The sequence below is a fragment of the Centroberyx affinis genome, unplaced genomic scaffold (assembly GCF_046629955.1).
Source record: "Centroberyx affinis isolate AG114_WGS23_722 - 3 ecotype Tasmania unplaced genomic scaffold, CSIRO-AGI_Caff_v1 ptg000136l_1, whole genome shotgun sequence".
NCBI lineage: Eukaryota > Metazoa > Chordata > Actinopteri > Beryciformes > Berycidae > Centroberyx > Centroberyx affinis.
This window is the reverse complement of record NW_027278835.1, coordinates 78,947-96,488: the sequence shown is the minus strand read 5'-3', so window position 1 is coordinate 96,488 and position 17,542 is coordinate 78,947. Positions and strand designations below refer to the sequence as shown.

At 41.4% G+C, this 17,542-nt stretch overlaps 1 protein-coding gene across 1 annotated transcript in view; it reads right to left on the bottom strand.

The window, feature by feature from the left end:
• cacna2d2a (calcium channel, voltage-dependent, alpha 2/delta subunit 2a) overlaps positions 1 to 17,175 on the bottom strand; it is a 126,525-nt gene extending 109,350 nt beyond the window's left edge. Inside the window, exons 1-2 of the mRNA XM_071530630.1 lie at positions 17,060 to 17,175; positions 11,941 to 12,022 (exon numbers count right to left, since the gene is read on the bottom strand). Of these exons, the coding sequence (XP_071386731.1) occupies positions 11,941 to 12,022; positions 17,060 to 17,175 (198 nt within the window). The remainder of the gene's footprint in view (positions 1 to 11,940; positions 12,023 to 17,059) is intronic.
• Between the last annotated feature and the right edge of the window lie 367 nt (positions 17,176 to 17,542).

The following is a 17,542-nucleotide window of genomic DNA, read 5'->3' as shown; positions in this document are numbered from 1 at the left end:
TAAGCTCCACACAGACACACACACCTAGCCACGCACTTGTATTCCTGCGTCCGTATTACATTATACGGCTCAATCAGTCCTGGGTTGACTATTTATCCTCCTCATTTGACGCTAAATCCTATCCAATACAAACAGCTTTATCCCTTTTCTCGCTCTGCAGGCCAGTCAAGTAACGTCATCTTTATCTGGAGCAGCTGCACACACACACATACAGTATACACAACACATAAACACACCTAGAGCAGTTCAGCTGAGTGCAACTGAATAATTCATATGAAGAAAAATTTACAACGAGGCTTCATTATGGGCAGAGACAAATGTTCATTTCAATATGGTACAAGAAGTACGGGACAGACCTTAACTAAAACACCACCTTATAAGCAATGACCCATTACCATTTTATTGGCAAGCATAAATAAATTACAACAGAAATCAGTCTGAAATTAACTGTAAGTAAGGGTATAATTGCTTACTGCAGCATTCTAGAGCCACCAGAAAACTGCAGCATCTCATGCACCAGCACAACACACCAGCCTCTATAACTCATGCATGACATTTGAAATATATATGTCCAAAATAGAGGTCCTGATGTAAGTACCAAACTTTATAGTGAGAGTCCAAACCCATTTTGAGTAATAAGTCATCATGTGATAGGTCGCGCCATCCTTCACCCATCAGGAATAATCTTTACATTTTGAATTATACTTGGTACCAAATTTGATACGTTCCAATTACTCAATTCTAAAATTTCAGACAGTTCTTCTTATTTATACTCAACATATGCACCAATTTTCATGATGATTAGACAAATAGTTGTGGCATTTTCTATGGGGAATTAAGTGCAAAGCTATGCCACTTTTATTAAATGTATTGGTTAATGGCAGCCATATTCCATATTCCAGTTGCAAAGGTTTATGGACCATTTATGTACACTATGTCACTCCAATAGTTCTATGTACAAAGTGTAGTGTGGCTAGACCAGAAACTGAAAGAGCCGTAGGGAAATGTCTGTTTTTCTAAAACTGGCAGAAAAATGGCAGAAAACCCATCCAGTGGACAATGATGGTCCAATTGACAAATTTATGGAGCAAGGTGCATCTCATGAGAGTATCATGTTTCAGAATTATAGGACCCACAGTGTGGAGTGAGTGCCACTTAAACTTTTCAAATCCAGTCTGTGATTATAGCGCCACCTTCAGGCCTAATGGGGTAAGGTAATAAATGTATTCTCATCCTTTCATTGTGTTTTCCTTTCCATGGCTCTATCCTGAACAGTTGTGATGACATGTTTGTGGGTGGACACGCAAAAAAAACCATGCCCACACATACAGACATGACAAACACAAAACATCTCCACAGATCTGCACTGTAAAAAAAAAAAAAAAAGGCAGTTATTAAAGATTAGGTGAGATTATGTTCAAAGATCTTACAGCTTATCCCCTGCCCTATCAGATCAGCTCAAGAGTTTAATGTAATCTAATCTAAGGGCTGTTTGGGTGCGTGAGTGTGTGTGTGTGTGTGCGTGTATGTGTGTGTGTGGTATACGTACCTGTGTGTGAGTGTGCAAGGGCAGGGGTGCATGCATACATGGGCGCATGTGTATAAACCACCGGCCTGATGCGCTATTACATTTAGTGTGACATTGATGCAGTAAGTCTATGCCAAATAACCATGAGAAAAGACTACTACTAGAGTCCTTACCGCACAGTGCATATGTGTGTGGGCGTAGGTAACACAGAAGGATGAGGTAAGGTCTCAGGGGATTAGTGAACAACCTCTAGAGGAGACAATACGAGGCAGTCAGGGGGAGGAGAGGGGAGAGGCCAGATTAATGAAATATGAATGTGTTTACTGAATAGCTGTCATGGCAGCCAACTGAGGGCTGAGGGGATATTAAAAATACACAGTGCGGCTGATGACTTCACCTACACTGAGACGACCCCAGCCATCTTCAAACGCTGCTCTAATCAGCATACAACTCATCACAATCACCCGCAGAAATTACCATCATCGCATTCTTCATCCCCATCTCCATCCTCATCATCATCATCACCGCGTTCATCTACATTATCGCTTTCCTCATGCAACAGAGTCACGCCGCCGCAGGAAATTGAAGTTGGCCAGATCAATAAATACAATATAAAATTAAATTAGCTGCCAAGATGAGGTGAAAATGTGAAAATGAGAGATAGGAGGCAAACGGCAGAGGTAACACTATCCAGTCTAAACAGTCTAAATACACATATTTGACACGCAAACATATGCACACTCCATATGCATACAAACAATATGATGGGGCCCCTGCTTACCGTTACGGATCTATAGTATGTGTGGTGTGTGTAAAGGGAGTTAAAAGACTGTGATGCACATATGCTTTGATGTGTGCACCTGTGTGTGTGTGTGTCTGTGTGTGTGCTCATGACATCATCACTGCAGTGTCTAATCAAGGAGAAAGGGAGCCAGCTTTTGCAAGAAGACTGTAATGGAAATACACTTGACCTGCTTTAATAAGAAAAACATGATACCTACGCTTTACCCACACTTTCACAGAGACACAGGACACCTCTGCTTCACCTGCCACGAAACACAGCCACACCGCCGCAAACAGATCCAAATGTATCTCTGCTCTTTTGAAGTTTTATCTTTTCTCAGCGAAGGATGGCGATTCGGAGCACGGCAAAACTCCATCTGTTCATTTTAATATGAATGGGCATGTAAGTTTGGTGCTGCCGGAGCGGCAGAGATGTGAAATTGCGGATGGCATGCAGAGCGGCCCGACACGCAGGGTTAATTCAAACTGCCTTTGATGTCTGTCTGTGTGTGAAATGAGCTGGTGGTCCAGAATCCACACACAACACACACGAGCACATACATGCATGGCCACGCGCGCATATACACGTGTAAAGATCACACCAAAAATTTTAGCAGACTTGTGTACCCACATGAACCCCAACCACACAGGACGTACCTCAGCTCATATCGCATACTGCATTGGACCGGACACAAATGAAAGCTTGACTGTAATGTGTTAGTGAGCCGTGTGATCTTAAACCCAACACACTCCACCAGGATTTAACTCCTGAACGTCACTGAACACACACTCACATGGCATCCACATACACATGACAATGGAGGCTAATCTGCCTGTAGGCAAAAACAGACTGCTGGTTTACACATACAATACCTATGTAAAGCCGCAGAAGACGCCACAGCTATAGAGCAAATTATTCAGAATGAAAATGAAGATATAGATACAGAACGAGTAAACATGTCATTGTGATGGTCACAATGACATGTTTACTCACTTCATCATGCACAGTGTGATTTTAAGTTTCACAGAGTAGTTTGATCTGAAATACAGTATAATCTGATTGAGTCAACTCTCGCTGATCAGTAACCTACATGCTGTAAAATATACTGGTTTAAGAACTGCACACATTCTATTGTATTTATTCAAATACTTTCATGACTTCTCAAACATTTTCAATGTGATTCATTTCTACATTCCCAGCTGTTCCCAATTCTTCAAAATTTCACCCATGCAATCATTCATGCAATTACTATGATAATTACCATTTAATACATGTATTTAGCTTGAATTCAATTTGGCCTACTATGTAATTACAAATTGCTATAGTCTTAGTGATAGTAATTACAGGGTTGCTGCTACTTCAAATAGCTATTTCATATGTAGCTGGAACAATGGAAGTTTTGTGACACTACTAAATGGACAACAGAAAAAAGTAAACTAGAACTAAGAGTTAATGCCAGAATTATTGACAGACAAACTTGGATTTGGTTTGCTGGACAAGCTGTTATTAATCCAGCTATTTAAATGAGGCCTACTATTTTGTCCATGCATATAAACAATAGGCTTATGGAATGACATCATGAATGAATGAGTTTGTGGTAGCCTATTATTAAAACTATTGTGGTAGCCTATTATTAAAACTATCTGAAAGTAAAACGATCCTTAAAATAACATAGATACACAGTACCTTTCACAACATGCTGGACTGGGAGACTGATGCAGTCAGTCTCCGAGGCAGCTATACCTGCTGCTCAGCAGTTTGTTGAGCAAAAATACAAGTGAAAAACTATTTTCTTCTTAGAAACACAAGTAAACTATAATGTTGATTGGAGGAATGAAATAGGAGCTCTTGTTCTTTCATTTTTACTGTGCCATAGAAGCTTACGGGCATCGGTAATCACCGATGCCTGTAACTGATGACTGACATTATGTTGTGTTTTTCTCTGAGTCTAATCTTATATGATGGTGAGTTTCAGGTTGCCCTTTACTGAATCCAGCTATAGGCTGCAGAGCCCATAAACATCAACTTTTTATGCTGGCCAGCATATTTGGGAGTCTTTCAATTTCCCAGGCTTTCAAAATTTTTGCTGGTCAAAAACCAGCAATTACAGACTAACACATACTTACTTGCTTTTTCTATAAGGGATGTGTGCAGACACAGAGGTATGATTGCTTGTATCAGTGCAAGCAGTATGTCAATTTTTAGCCAGGCTATAGTTTGTAGTACGTGTGTGCACAATAGATATGAGTTTATGTGTGCTTTTGCATGTGTGTGTGCGCATGTGTTTGCGCATATATATGTGTGCATGCATGTGTGTATGTGTAATGCAGCAATTGTAGTGCTAGAGCACAAATCCCATCAAACAACAGAGCCCTGGGAAAAGGGCCAGAGGCAGAGATGAGAGTGGGTCCAGCTTGAAGCCAAAGAAGGGGGTGGATAGATTATGGGGGGAGGGGAGCTTCTCTTCCAGATTTCAGTGACTGAGTGAAAAAGAGAAAGAGAAAGAGCGACAGAGAGCGAGAGAGAGTGAGAGAACAAAGTGAGCTGCGATCTGTGAAAATTAAAAAGATGAGAGTAGCACTGCTGAAGACCTTTTTCAGACAGTAGCTGAGAGTGCTTACATACTGCCTACATGATCAAAAAATCGAGACGGTTTTCCAGGAATTCTACAGCTGTTCCGGGCTCCAGAAAAACCCACAGCTAAGGCAAGCCAATTAAAGTTATTCAGAACTGTGACCAAACGATCGCAGACAACTGCAGGTGGAGTAGGAAGAGAAAGGAGACGATGACAAAGCCTCGGAGACTTCGCTTGCATCCGAGCGAGCGTGCGTACCGTATACTCACACACACACTCCCATGAGCGAAAACACACACCTACAAAAAACAAATACATTTTTGTTCACATGGAAAAAACATCCCACCTACCACTTCACACATACACAAGCACTCCCTCTGCACTGGAATGAATAAAGCACTTCACACCTGGAATCTTCTAGGGCACCATGCCACTCCACATTACCACTGCAACCCACTCAGAGAAGTGTTCCCGTTTAGGAGGACGAACTACCTTTCCCCTCTCCTTTCTCTCTCTCTGTCAAGCGCAGATAGCACCAAAGACGTGCCATGCGCTCTCTGAAACATCAATCACAAAAAGACTGAAAATTAGACAAGCGCGTGTGTGTGCGCACACACAGCCGCAAACACACCGACACAACACACGCTAACACACACACACACACACTCCCCAAATAACAGTGCAGAGAGAAGGAGACAAGAAGGAGAAAAGATTTGCAGCGTCGGCAAAATAAAGCATCTTCTTCTGACAGGGCTGGAGCTTTAGCAGACCTCTAATCCTATTTTGACACATAATGCTATATTGTCTTCTTTTAAACAAGTGCGAGGCCTTCTTTTCTCCCAAAGAAGCCACTAGCAGCATGGATGCACATGCTTTGTTCTCCCTGAATTTATCAAGCAACAATTAGCTACACAAATAAGGCCCCAAAAGCGCCACAGACTGGTGAATGTCAGTGAAATTCAGACACCTCGACAACCTCCACTCAATGCCAAATTAGTCTCTCTGTTGTGTGCAGAGAGAGAGGGGCTGTTTCCCCCGCTGCACACTAAAGCGCCTTTAGAGCTCCATCTTGGTGATCCGCTGCACTGGAATCAACAAGCACAACAAATGATGTAAGTTGTTTTATTATGTGTCCAGAGGAGACGTAACACCCCGTGCTGGCAGCATGCCACATGTAACGCTGTGTCCTTAAAGCCTGCATTATTGATTTCAGTCAGCTGACTTCAATCTAAGAGGAGGAAATGCACGATTGAGCAGTTAGAGCATAAAGAAGGTGAAAAAACAAAAGCTTTATGTTCCACAGCGTGACTACCTAACTGCGCAAACGTGCTGAAATTGTCATGATAGTAAAAAATAATTATCTGAACTGAGATGTGATGTGTAGTAGTGTAAGCTGTGACTTATAGCCTATGTTTAGTGATTTTATTTAATTGCATGGTCAGATGAAAAAAGATAAAGAATATGATAGTGAGATAAACAATTGTTGAGGATTTCTTTAAGAGATATCTACATTAGATTAGAACTGTATTTTAACAGAACAATGATTTGACCTTTATCTGTGGGGAAAGATAAACTGTTTGAAAACTCTTATCTGCAAAAACTTTCAACTTTCGACATTCAAAAAAATCTTCCCACTGACATCCATGTGTTTTTTCAAATTTTACAATTCTGCAAGTTTTTGTGGTTTGGCTTGGTTCAGTGACAATGAAACATTTTCTACATGTGGCGGACAATATCAGGAGTCAATTATGGGGAAAAAATATATACATATATATGAAATTGGAGCCAGGACACTGACACTATGTAATCTGGTTCCAGTTTTTTTACTCTGACACATTTTTATTGCATTCTATTTCAAGGAATTCCTTCTAACACCAACCCAGGGATATCTGCATGCAGTCTGCTGTCTGAAGATATATGTATTTTCATTTATATAAACACCACCAACCAGTGCCAGGCCATCAAACGGGGAAGCTGAGGAATCCGTGTAACCTTCCCTAGTGTCAGAAAACCAATAAAAAAGCAGAAATACAAATATTGTGTGTTTGCGTGGCCCTCTGTTCCTCTGTCAGCCAGGGGATTGGGTCTGGGAGTAATGGTGCTGACCAGCTCTCACACGCTCAGCTCTCCACTGGTTTTATGCGCCTCTAGTGTCCACAGTTATTTTGTGGTGTTTCATTTTGTTATTGTTTTGGGTAGCAGACCATGTTGAAGCTTTCATGACACTGAACTGTAACCCTGATGGCCCTTCACTCTTCAGATTGGCCACTGGGACATCTGATGGGGTGGGAAGCCAACAAGAAGAGCAGAATTTGGACAGTACACCCATCTGGACACTCACAGAAGATAGATAACTAGATCAAGATCAGATGCGTTGTGTTAAATGTCAGTTTTCAGGCTATTTTCGTGGCCTCATTAAATTGAATGGGAAATAAAAATCCCACGCTACAAACTCGTTCCAGCTGCATCCGATCTTGGTGAGAGTGCCACATAACTCCCATGTTAAAACTAAGTGGAAATTGCTTTAAGACGGATAAGCACGCAGTTCCAGTGATAAAGAAATAGAAACCTCACATAGACCATCTTTGGAAAAACGTACCTAAAAGTGGATCATCATCTGATATTTGGAGATACTTTGGTTTAAAAACCAAACAAGATTATTAGAATTTTGTAAATAAGGACCACAATAAGCTTAGACACTAAAAACAAGTGAAAACAAGACTTTCTAGCTGTTACTACTTTGAGAAACACTGCACTGAAAAGAAGTGGAAAAGTGCAACACAATAATTTTGTTTCCTAAAACCAATACAAATAATTTGAATTAATAATCTTAATCACAGTATTTGGCAAAATAATAGGGATTATAATTTTTGCCATTATAATGCAATATACTATATACTATATATATATACAGTACTGTGCAAAAGTCTTAGGCACCCTAGATTTTTTATATACATTTCTTAGAAGTCTTAGATGTTTATTTGTTTTCTGCATTAGTGTGTCAGTAGACTGCTGTTTATTGTAAATTTTTGATATTCAGAAACTTTTCATTTCATTCGTTTTGAAAGCATCTTCACTTTATGGATTTCTTTGACATATGCCTAAGACTTTTGCACAGTACTGAATATATACTGTATAATTGTAATGCGTATACTGTATATGAAGTATAATACAAGAGAGATTGATGGGGAGATTGGGAGAGATTATCGATATTATTGATACATGTTAGACCACCACCAAGCTAGCAGAAAATAAAACCGGAGCCAGAGAGTAAACTATATATGGCAAAAATAGCCTGTGATGTTTCCAACGACCAGATAACAAGCTGCTGTTGTGTAAGGTTCAGGCCAGAAGATGGAGGGGGAGGTATGGAGGGGGAGGGAGGGAGGGAGGGAGGAGAGAGCAGGAAGGGGCCCAGCACTCTCTCCTTTAAAGGTAATTGCTCATGGTGGGGAGGAGGGACACTCAACTCTTCCTGTAAATTGTCTACAGGGATAAGAGCTATTAAATAAAGAAACGAATTACATTGATCAAGCGTTACATCATTGTCCACTGATGAAACAGCACAGTGTGTGTGTGTGCGCGCCTCCTGCGTGCGTGAGAGAGAGATGGAGAGAGAGAGAGAGAGAGAGAGAGAGCGAGAGACCGGAGCTGAGGTCAGCTTTAGAAAGTGAGGTGGGGGGTTGTGAGAGGAAGGGGTGATGTCTAGTAGCACTGGGCATTTGAGACAGATTATTGGAAATTTATGTAGTCAGCAATAGTGAGTAAATCCACCAGCGCACTTTATAGAGATATCTCTGCTGTTTGTTGGGGGCGGGGGGGCGGGGGGGGGGGATGACTTGGCCTTGAGCAAGCATCTTTTTCCAGGAAGTAGAGGGTAGGTTTTTGGATAAATTTGGAATTGCGTTCACCTTGCATACAACATATCCTTCAAGTCATAAACATACCTGTGTTGACCAAATTGAACCAGAGGCTTTTTTCAGCACATAAGTGAAGCAAAAGTGAACACATACACACACACATACACACAGGAGGGACTGGAGGCAAGAAGGTCTGTGTTAGACCGAGATAAACCTGCAGCCAGCATGTGGTCACAGGGCCGACTGATCCGTTGTGTTGACCACACAACATAGACACACACACACACACACACACACACACAGAGTGAAGGGCAAAAAGTGACACTAAGTAGGAAAAAATTTTACCTTCTTTTCACTGTGCCTGGCTCATTTTTGATGAAAGATCAGTGAATCCTACATCCATTAATTCGCTCCCTGTTCTTTCTGCATTGGTTCTGGATCTGGGTATATATTTATCTGGATGTACGTCATTCTCAGGTTTCGTGTCAGAGTAATCAACAATGGCAAACAGGGAGAAAGAGAGTGGGAAGGGATGGCAACAGGAGAGGGAGGGGAGGGGAGTTGGGGAAGACAGATCCTCAGTATGCAGAGTTGTAAAGTGCCAGGCTGAAGCTAGGGGTTAAGGAGCAGTCATGTGTACCAGGCTAAATTATTCATGCTGATTAGACACTTCTTATTGAAATAAATTAGGAGTTCAACATATGTTGCACGGCATCACCATTTAAGAGGCTTGCTAAATAGAAGCTGAGGAAATTGCCCTGCCTCTTTGTGCACGCATGTGCGCGTGCATGTGTGTGTGTGTGTGTGTGCGTGTGTGTCTGTGCACAGAGTTTGCAAGTGTGTATGGGAATTTCAGAGTGCATGTGTACATTTGTATCTTATATGAATTTGTACGCAGACGTGTTTCTACCTAGTGTCATCATGTATACATAATAATCATATATATTTATCTCTGATTAACTATCAAATCACTGTATTGACAGTATGTTGGTGTAGGCGTATGTCTATTAAAACAGGTCTGAATAAGCCTGAGGATATGGAAACAATGCCAGTGTCCACCACCGCCTCTCACCATGCAACACACATCAAACACAGCAGCACGCAGGATAATGAGAAGGATAAGAACTAAAAACAGCATCAATCTGCTCTCATTTGATTTACCAATTCTGGTTCTTTCCCTCTATCATTTCATCCATCTTGAATACTTTGACTCTAAATATACACGCAGAACCGCCTGAACATCCATCTCAATTGTCAAGCCATCCTTCATCCATTCTCTCAAAAAACCCTCCTCCTCCGCTCTAAAAGCCGCCCACTCTCCTTGTCTGTCTTCGCTCCACACTCTTCCATTCTAAACTTCCAACTCCTCTGATGCTTTGCTCGCCCTCCATCTTCCTTTCACTCCCTCGGAAAGAATAGAGCTTGATCAAACCTGGGAAAAATATATTTTAACATGGTTTCAACTGTGTAAATGACTTGACTTGTGTTTCATTTATCTTTGCAGGCACTTAAAGGATCTAAAATGCGGGCACAGTACAAGCAAGATTAAATACATTCCTATGTTGTTTTTAGAAGTCGGCCTATTCCAAACATATTCAACTACTTTTTGCCCCGGTCTGTCTTGGCCCTCCCCTCTCTTTCACCCGCTACACCTCACTTGTCCAAAAAAAATAAAATCTCAACCAAGAGGAACTGAATAGACCCCATTCAATTCAACTCACTTCCTTGTCTCTTTCCGTGTAAGACAAACTCAAAAATAATTTGCACACTCTTTACATTTTTTTTTTCAGTGAGAATAAACTGCGCATGAAGAGGAAGGGGGCGCAGAGGGAGGCAATCTTGTTACCAGCCGGCATAGCCCTGGGAAGATTTCTATCAGACACACGTATAGAGAGAGGCATCCATTTAGAAAATGGCTTTTCTAGGCATGCTGGGCCATTTAGCACACCCTGTGACGACTCCTGTTTGGGGCCGTGATAAATGTTCTTTCACACCCGCTCACTACTGCGCACACAGTCAGACCAGCACACACACACACATACACACAAACACACACATAGCCATATGGGCACCCTACACAAGCCATCACTAGAATGGACGTAATATTTTTGGAAAGAGACTGACTTCATTGGAATTTCCCTATCCCTCATTGGGTTTCTCCTCAGTATTTTTTTGTGTAAATTTGTTTAAATCAACTAACAATATTGGCACAAACTGTGTACGACTATTTAGATGGGCAGATGTTAACATTGTCTGTTATGTTTGGTTTTCAGCAGATAGGAGATGAAAGTCTCCATGTTTTCATCTTCCAGCCTCTGCCTCACCATGATCGACCAACAGCTACCAACAAGCAGCACAACAGAGACCCTCCTGCCCTCATGAACCCTTAAACCAGCTCTATCCCTGTCCTCTACAGGACCCATCAATGTCACCACCATACCAACGGCCATCACACTAACCATGGTTACTGCTAGCATTAAAGGCGCTACAGGCACCATACTGGCTGACTGAGTCACACTCACCCATACAGCAATAATGAAGCATTTATCTCAGGGTGCATTACAAACCCTGGAAGCACAGAAAACATGCGCACACAGCAGAAATGTGGTGAAACACTGTCAATCACACTCTGCTCAACCATCTGCTCTACCATAAGACACGTACGTGTGACACACACACGCACACAAACACACACACCACATAATGCAAAAAATGTCCATCTTAACAAGTCATTTAGTCTTATATTCAATCTTAAAATCTTATATTTCTTAAATCATCTGAAAACTATAATTCCACTTGTTTCTCATGTCTTTGCACATGAAGACTCTTGTTTCACAAGAATTATCAAGAAACAAGTGTCAGTATTTTGAAACAAGGCAGAATAAGGCAGATCACTCCACCAGTATCGAAAAGAGACACTTGAAGAAAATTCTTGAAACAAGCTGATTTGTATTGGAACGAAAAAAAAGTATCTCTTTTTTTCCACTTGTTTAAAGGAAAACAAGATTCATTACTAGATTGTATGTCATTTAATGATGGACATTTTTTTTGCAGTACACACACACAAACACACAAGGTACCAATCTTGCTAGCCATAGATTGGTACCTTGCGTTGTACACTCTTGCCCACTGAAATCTTACTGACTAATAATGCATAATGCTACTTTGAGGAAGATGAGGAACTTCAACTTACCGATCTCATCTGCTGTGTTCCAGTGACGTGCTGCAGAACCTTTTCCAGCTCCTTCTCAATGCGCCCGGCCCAGTGCATCATTCTGCAAAACAAAAAAAGACATCTTCAGTCTGCATCACTCAACATTATTAATTGAACACGTCTGCACAACAAGCATTTGTCTGTCTTGGTGTGTGTGTGTGTGTGTGTGTGTGTGTGTGTGACTGTGAGAGACAGTGAGACAGAGAGTATGTCTATCTCTCTCTCTGTCTGTCTGTCTCTCTTTTATCAAACTGCCGCACTCTCCCCCTTTCTGGCCACAGAGCCTTATCTAGTCCCAGTCCTATCTCTCCTAATGTCAGCGTTAGTCATCAGCACCTTCTTCACCCATCACATCTTGCATATATCTGGCTGGCCCTGGCCAGACTGGGAGTGAGCGTGCCTGTCTTGGCTCGGCTGGGATCAGCAGCTCTGTAATAAAACAGCTCAGGTCTGACAGAAGTGCACCATAAGCAGGAGCTGATCTCCGTTAGACGGAGCCAAGTTTGGAATTAAGAGATCAAACGGCTGGAGCTCATCGCTGTATATCTCCCACCAAGCAACAAATGACTTAATGGATCAAGATGTTCACTAGATCCTTTTAAAGGAGCAGCAGGGACCAACCTACAAACCTGGATTCACGCTCAACACTCAACAGGCACAGCCAAAGAAAAATACTGACGGAATAAACTGTTAGGAAAAGCCATGGCTCAAATCAGACAAGTAAATTCTGTCATGTTTTTGTGAGCCAGCCACTGACTCGACGCCAACCTTTCCCTTTCAGCAGATAGCTAATCACTAGCATCACCAGCACAACACAACAGAGTCATTTGTCTTTTAATATGATGACAGAGACAAATGTCATCTTTAAATGTCAGATTTGTTCAGAAGACAAGAGGGAAGACAGATTTATTAAATTGCACAAGTCTGCCAAGAAGTGACAGCGCACGCCATAATCACCGAGCATTTAGTCGGAGCGGGGCTTCATCAGGAGCAGAGCAACGCGCCTGTGAGTGTGCGCACTGACTGTGTTTATAGGGACAAGATTAAGGGTAAGCAAGAGGGCCTCCAAAAGGATTGTGCAAAGCAGGAGCGCCGAAGAGAGGCCGCTGACTGTGGAAAGGTCACCTCGCTATGAAATGGAAACAGGCTTACAGTGAGACCGGAGTGTAGCAGAAAGCAGTGATGCTAACAGTGAGGGACAATACCTCTGTCCCCAAGCCAGGCAGACTTCTTACGCAACTTGACTAGTGTACAGTAAACACACACACAGACACACAGTAGGAATTAGGAATGTTCTATATTATACCTTAGATATATAGTAAATATGAGCAACAAACACACACTAGCCTTGTCACTGCTGCTTCTTAAGTACTTGTATTAAATCAATTGCATTAAATTAAATAGCACAATATCAGCGTCAGCATCACTGAACAGAGTCAATACTTAAATATGCAGAGATGTTCATGGACAAATGATAGCAACAAGAAGTCGAGCATGCAGCCTTACCACAATTAACCTGCATCATTCATATAAAGCTGCATTGACAAACAGGCTTGTTAAACCTTTAATGATGGCCCCATTCTGAGGTAAGCAGTGATTCTCATAGAGTAATATTTGTTTCAATATGTTTGTTCGTTTGTGTTTGTATTTTCTGCACTTTTATAGGCTATAGCCTCTCTAAAGGTTTATCTCTGCTTTTATGTCCATTTTGTTACAATATGTTTATTTTAACTTGCTTTTACTGTTTTTGCTTCTGCCACTTTTCTATGTGAAGCACTTTGAAACAGTAAAAAAGTGCTATATAAATAAAGCTTTACTTACTTACTTAGTTATTCCACAGATATGCATGTAATAACAGGACTAATACACAATCATTGTGGAAAACTGTATTTTTTTCCTAAATAATCTCCTAAATATGCAGAACTCTCCATCTACTATCAACTAGACAGATGCTAAGATCACTGGAGACGTTCGTAAGGGAATTGAACTGCAAGATCCATGCATCGACCCCTGTGAGCCCTGCAGCTCAATGCAGGAGACTCTCTGCATTGCGATCCCTGTCTCTATCACTCTGCTTTGCCCATGTGTGAGTAAAAACAAATCATTCAAGCAGAGAGGAACGTTGACTCTCTTAAAAAAAAAAAAGAGAGAAAAGTTGTTCATTCTACAATACATGAAAGACAAACACTGATACTCTCTGATTCTTTGTAGTTTGATGTAGTATTAAAATGTTGCTGTTTGGTCCCGGAGGTTTTTGATGTATTTTTCCAGGCATTGTGATTTACGTTGGCCAAAAATTATGGGAAAGCAGAAAATGCGATGAAATGAGTTTGAATGGGTGCCTTGTGTGTCGGTAAGACATCATCACTATGTTCATTCTGCTGCACTGCATCTCCTCATTCCAAGTGGAACGCTGAAATAGCTTTCGGGGCCAAAGTTGGACTATTTTCATATGTGTGGAAATGTGGAAATTTGGGGGAAATTGCTCTGAGTTTCGTATGGACGGAGGTAAGTGATGATAATTTACCTTGAGAAGATTGTGCATCCGTCCATTTAGATTCCAGTGATTGGACCAAGTTTTCTCCACATCATTTATTTCAAAAAATTCAACAAATGGGAAGACTACAGCAATTTGAGAAACACCTCCCCACACACCCACACACATATATACACACACACACACAACACTAACTATATAACAATCTGACCAGGCTGCTAGGTGGCAGGTGAGAGAGTGGACATGTCAGCTAAATTGAAGGAGCGGTATATTACCTTGGCATTGCTGTCAAAATAAATTAGAAGAGTTATTGTGTTACTGACCTTACTTATAGACACATTTCCTCTAAAGGCACTTGGACCTCCAACACACACGAGTTCCGACCTGTGTGTGTGTGTGTGTGTGTGTTGGGCCTATACGCCTGCAGCATGGCTATAGCAGGTCCCCATACACTTTAATTAGGCAACTGGCAAATTCTGGCAAATAGCACACTGATGTGGGTGACACAAACCCAGTTTTTGAAACCCAAGAGACGGCTGAGTATAACCTAGTTTATATGGGGATATTGGCAAGCTTGGAGAATAATAGGTATTTACAGGGATTACAGTAGCCTAATCCTATTACAAACAATGGTAACTGTAATCCATTACAGTTACAAATTAAAGTAATTGTAATGCAGATAATAGGTGTACTTGGTGGAAAAATATTTGGAGGACGAGAAGAGATATTGTTTTTAAGATTATAGACACAAGCATCTATTGAAATAAAGGTTAACTTTGACTGTAGATTATTAAATTCAAATTAAAGTAAATGGAATGCAATGTCCATATGAATTTGGAGGCAAAGTAATCCAAAAGTACGAGAAAATAACCAGGTTACTTCTCTTTCCCAAGCGTAAGTAATCAAATTAATAATGTTGCTGATAGTAGTTTTAAGCAATTAACAGTAATATAGCCAAACTGATTTTATTTTGAAAGTGACCTTCCCCATCATGAAGATCAGCCCCGATTTTCAGAGAGATCCTCTCGACACATCAGGGAGGAATCGTGCTGAATCCTGTCATTTCTATGAACCCCACTGACTAATCATCTTAACCACACTACAGGCTGCATCATGTCCACATCAGATCATCGCGTCATGATCACCATAAATAGGGCAGCATAACATTTGAAACGATAGTTCAGTGAATATCTGTTGCACTCTGACTTTTCATCGGTCACAAATAAAGATTCAAATGCTCAAGATGTTGATTTATACCGCTGGACTGTAAAATCTGGGCGTGCTGCTTAAAATGACATAACTTTCATTTTCAAAATGATCATTCTTGCATAGGCTATTTGAAAAATAATGTCGCACAAGTGAGGTATCCTGCAGTCTACTAACAAATGTATTCGCCTTGGTTCACCTAATCCTCTACTTAATTATTTTACGACGCATAGGTGGTAAACTAATATAGAAACCGATATAGGCCTAGACACTGTACATTTGTTTCAGTCTGAATCTGTGCTGCTTCTATGCTTAAACTATCCAAAGGTCGGCTATATAGAAGAGAAGACAACTGTTTTTAAAGCACTGATATTACACTTGGGAATTGTTTTTAATTCCCAAAACATTGTCTATAGTTTATATAGGTGCAAAACAATTTCCAAGACATGTAACTAGAGACGAGAGTCAAGCAAGAGTTTTATTTTCTTCGTGAAAACACATGAAAAGGCATAACGGGAGATCTGTACGGATCTCAGTTTGCTATGCATGGGCGTCACTTGGACATGGCAAGGTCCAAGTGAGTCTAAATTTGATCTTGCAGTTTTTTTTTATCATTGTAAAGGAGAGTAAAGATCAAACAAAATTTCACAGTAATCTATTTATAAGCCATATAATAATATTTCGTCAATCGTCTGTAATTCCCCCACTTGTCCCTGAAAAATGTGTCCATATCAGCGGGTTTGGAGTTTTGATGGGAAATGATAGGCATTAGATGCAGGGACTTTGTCATACCTTAAGGTTTAGTGCATTTAAGCTCCTGCTAAATAAACAAGTTAGTTTTGACTCTGTTATTGTCCAGATAAAAAACATCAGCGTAGTCTAGGCTGCTATATAGGTTGGATACGGATATTTTCACGGTGTGTTTGGATTAGCCAGTTTAAGACTTTCAGAGTAGCCTTGTTTGGCCTCTAGTCCAGCTATCCATCATGCGTAAATGGGATATACTCGCCATGCAATGACAACAAAATAACATGACTATTATTTTGTTTTTTATCCTCACATATAAGCTAATCAATTCTCGCTTAGTCGGGTTATTCGCCAATGACACCTTCGCGTGCTCCGGGAAGCCCTATTTCCATGTACACTAAGGATAAGGCACTGGATGAGGGACAAGCATAAAGATGCCATAACCCAGAACAACAACACACATGAGAGCGGGTAGATTCATAACGTTGCTCGGGCATCAGAGACGGAAGCTGCGTTTGTGTTTGAACAGCAGGGACAGCAGCTCCTATCGCACCTTGATAAACAGCGCTGGTTCGAATTGTCGGGGCCACCTGTCCTACTTCTGCGCTCTGTACCCCGGTTTATCCCCAAATGCTGTAGGGTACTTACGTGTAGTGCTGGGGGAAAAGGTGGGTCCCGGTTGTCGGCGTGGAGACGCATATGATAAGGACAGTTTGGATTGAGAAGAGACAGAAGATACCGTACGACTGAGTGCAGATCGCCATTTTCCATTAAATATTCAAGAAACTGGGATAAATAAGAGAGGGACCGGAAGGACAGTCTCTCGCAGCTGAGCTAAGAATAACCGAGCCGAGCTCCGGAGAAAGTATGAGGTGGGGGGAGTGATGGTGGCGAAGGCTTCTGGAGACTTCAGCTGGCTGTGAAATCTCAATCTGAGATGTACAGAGGGTTTGCAGCTCAAGACACAGGCGATATAATCAGGAGGCTCTCGGATGCACTGGCGCCGCTGCTGCCGCCGCTGCTGCTGCTGCTGCTGATGTGCCTTGGTGCCTTATTTGCGCACTCGCTCTCCTCCCTCCCTCTCCGCCGCCGCGCACATTCGCTCCTTTTCTCTCCCACTCTCTCCAATGT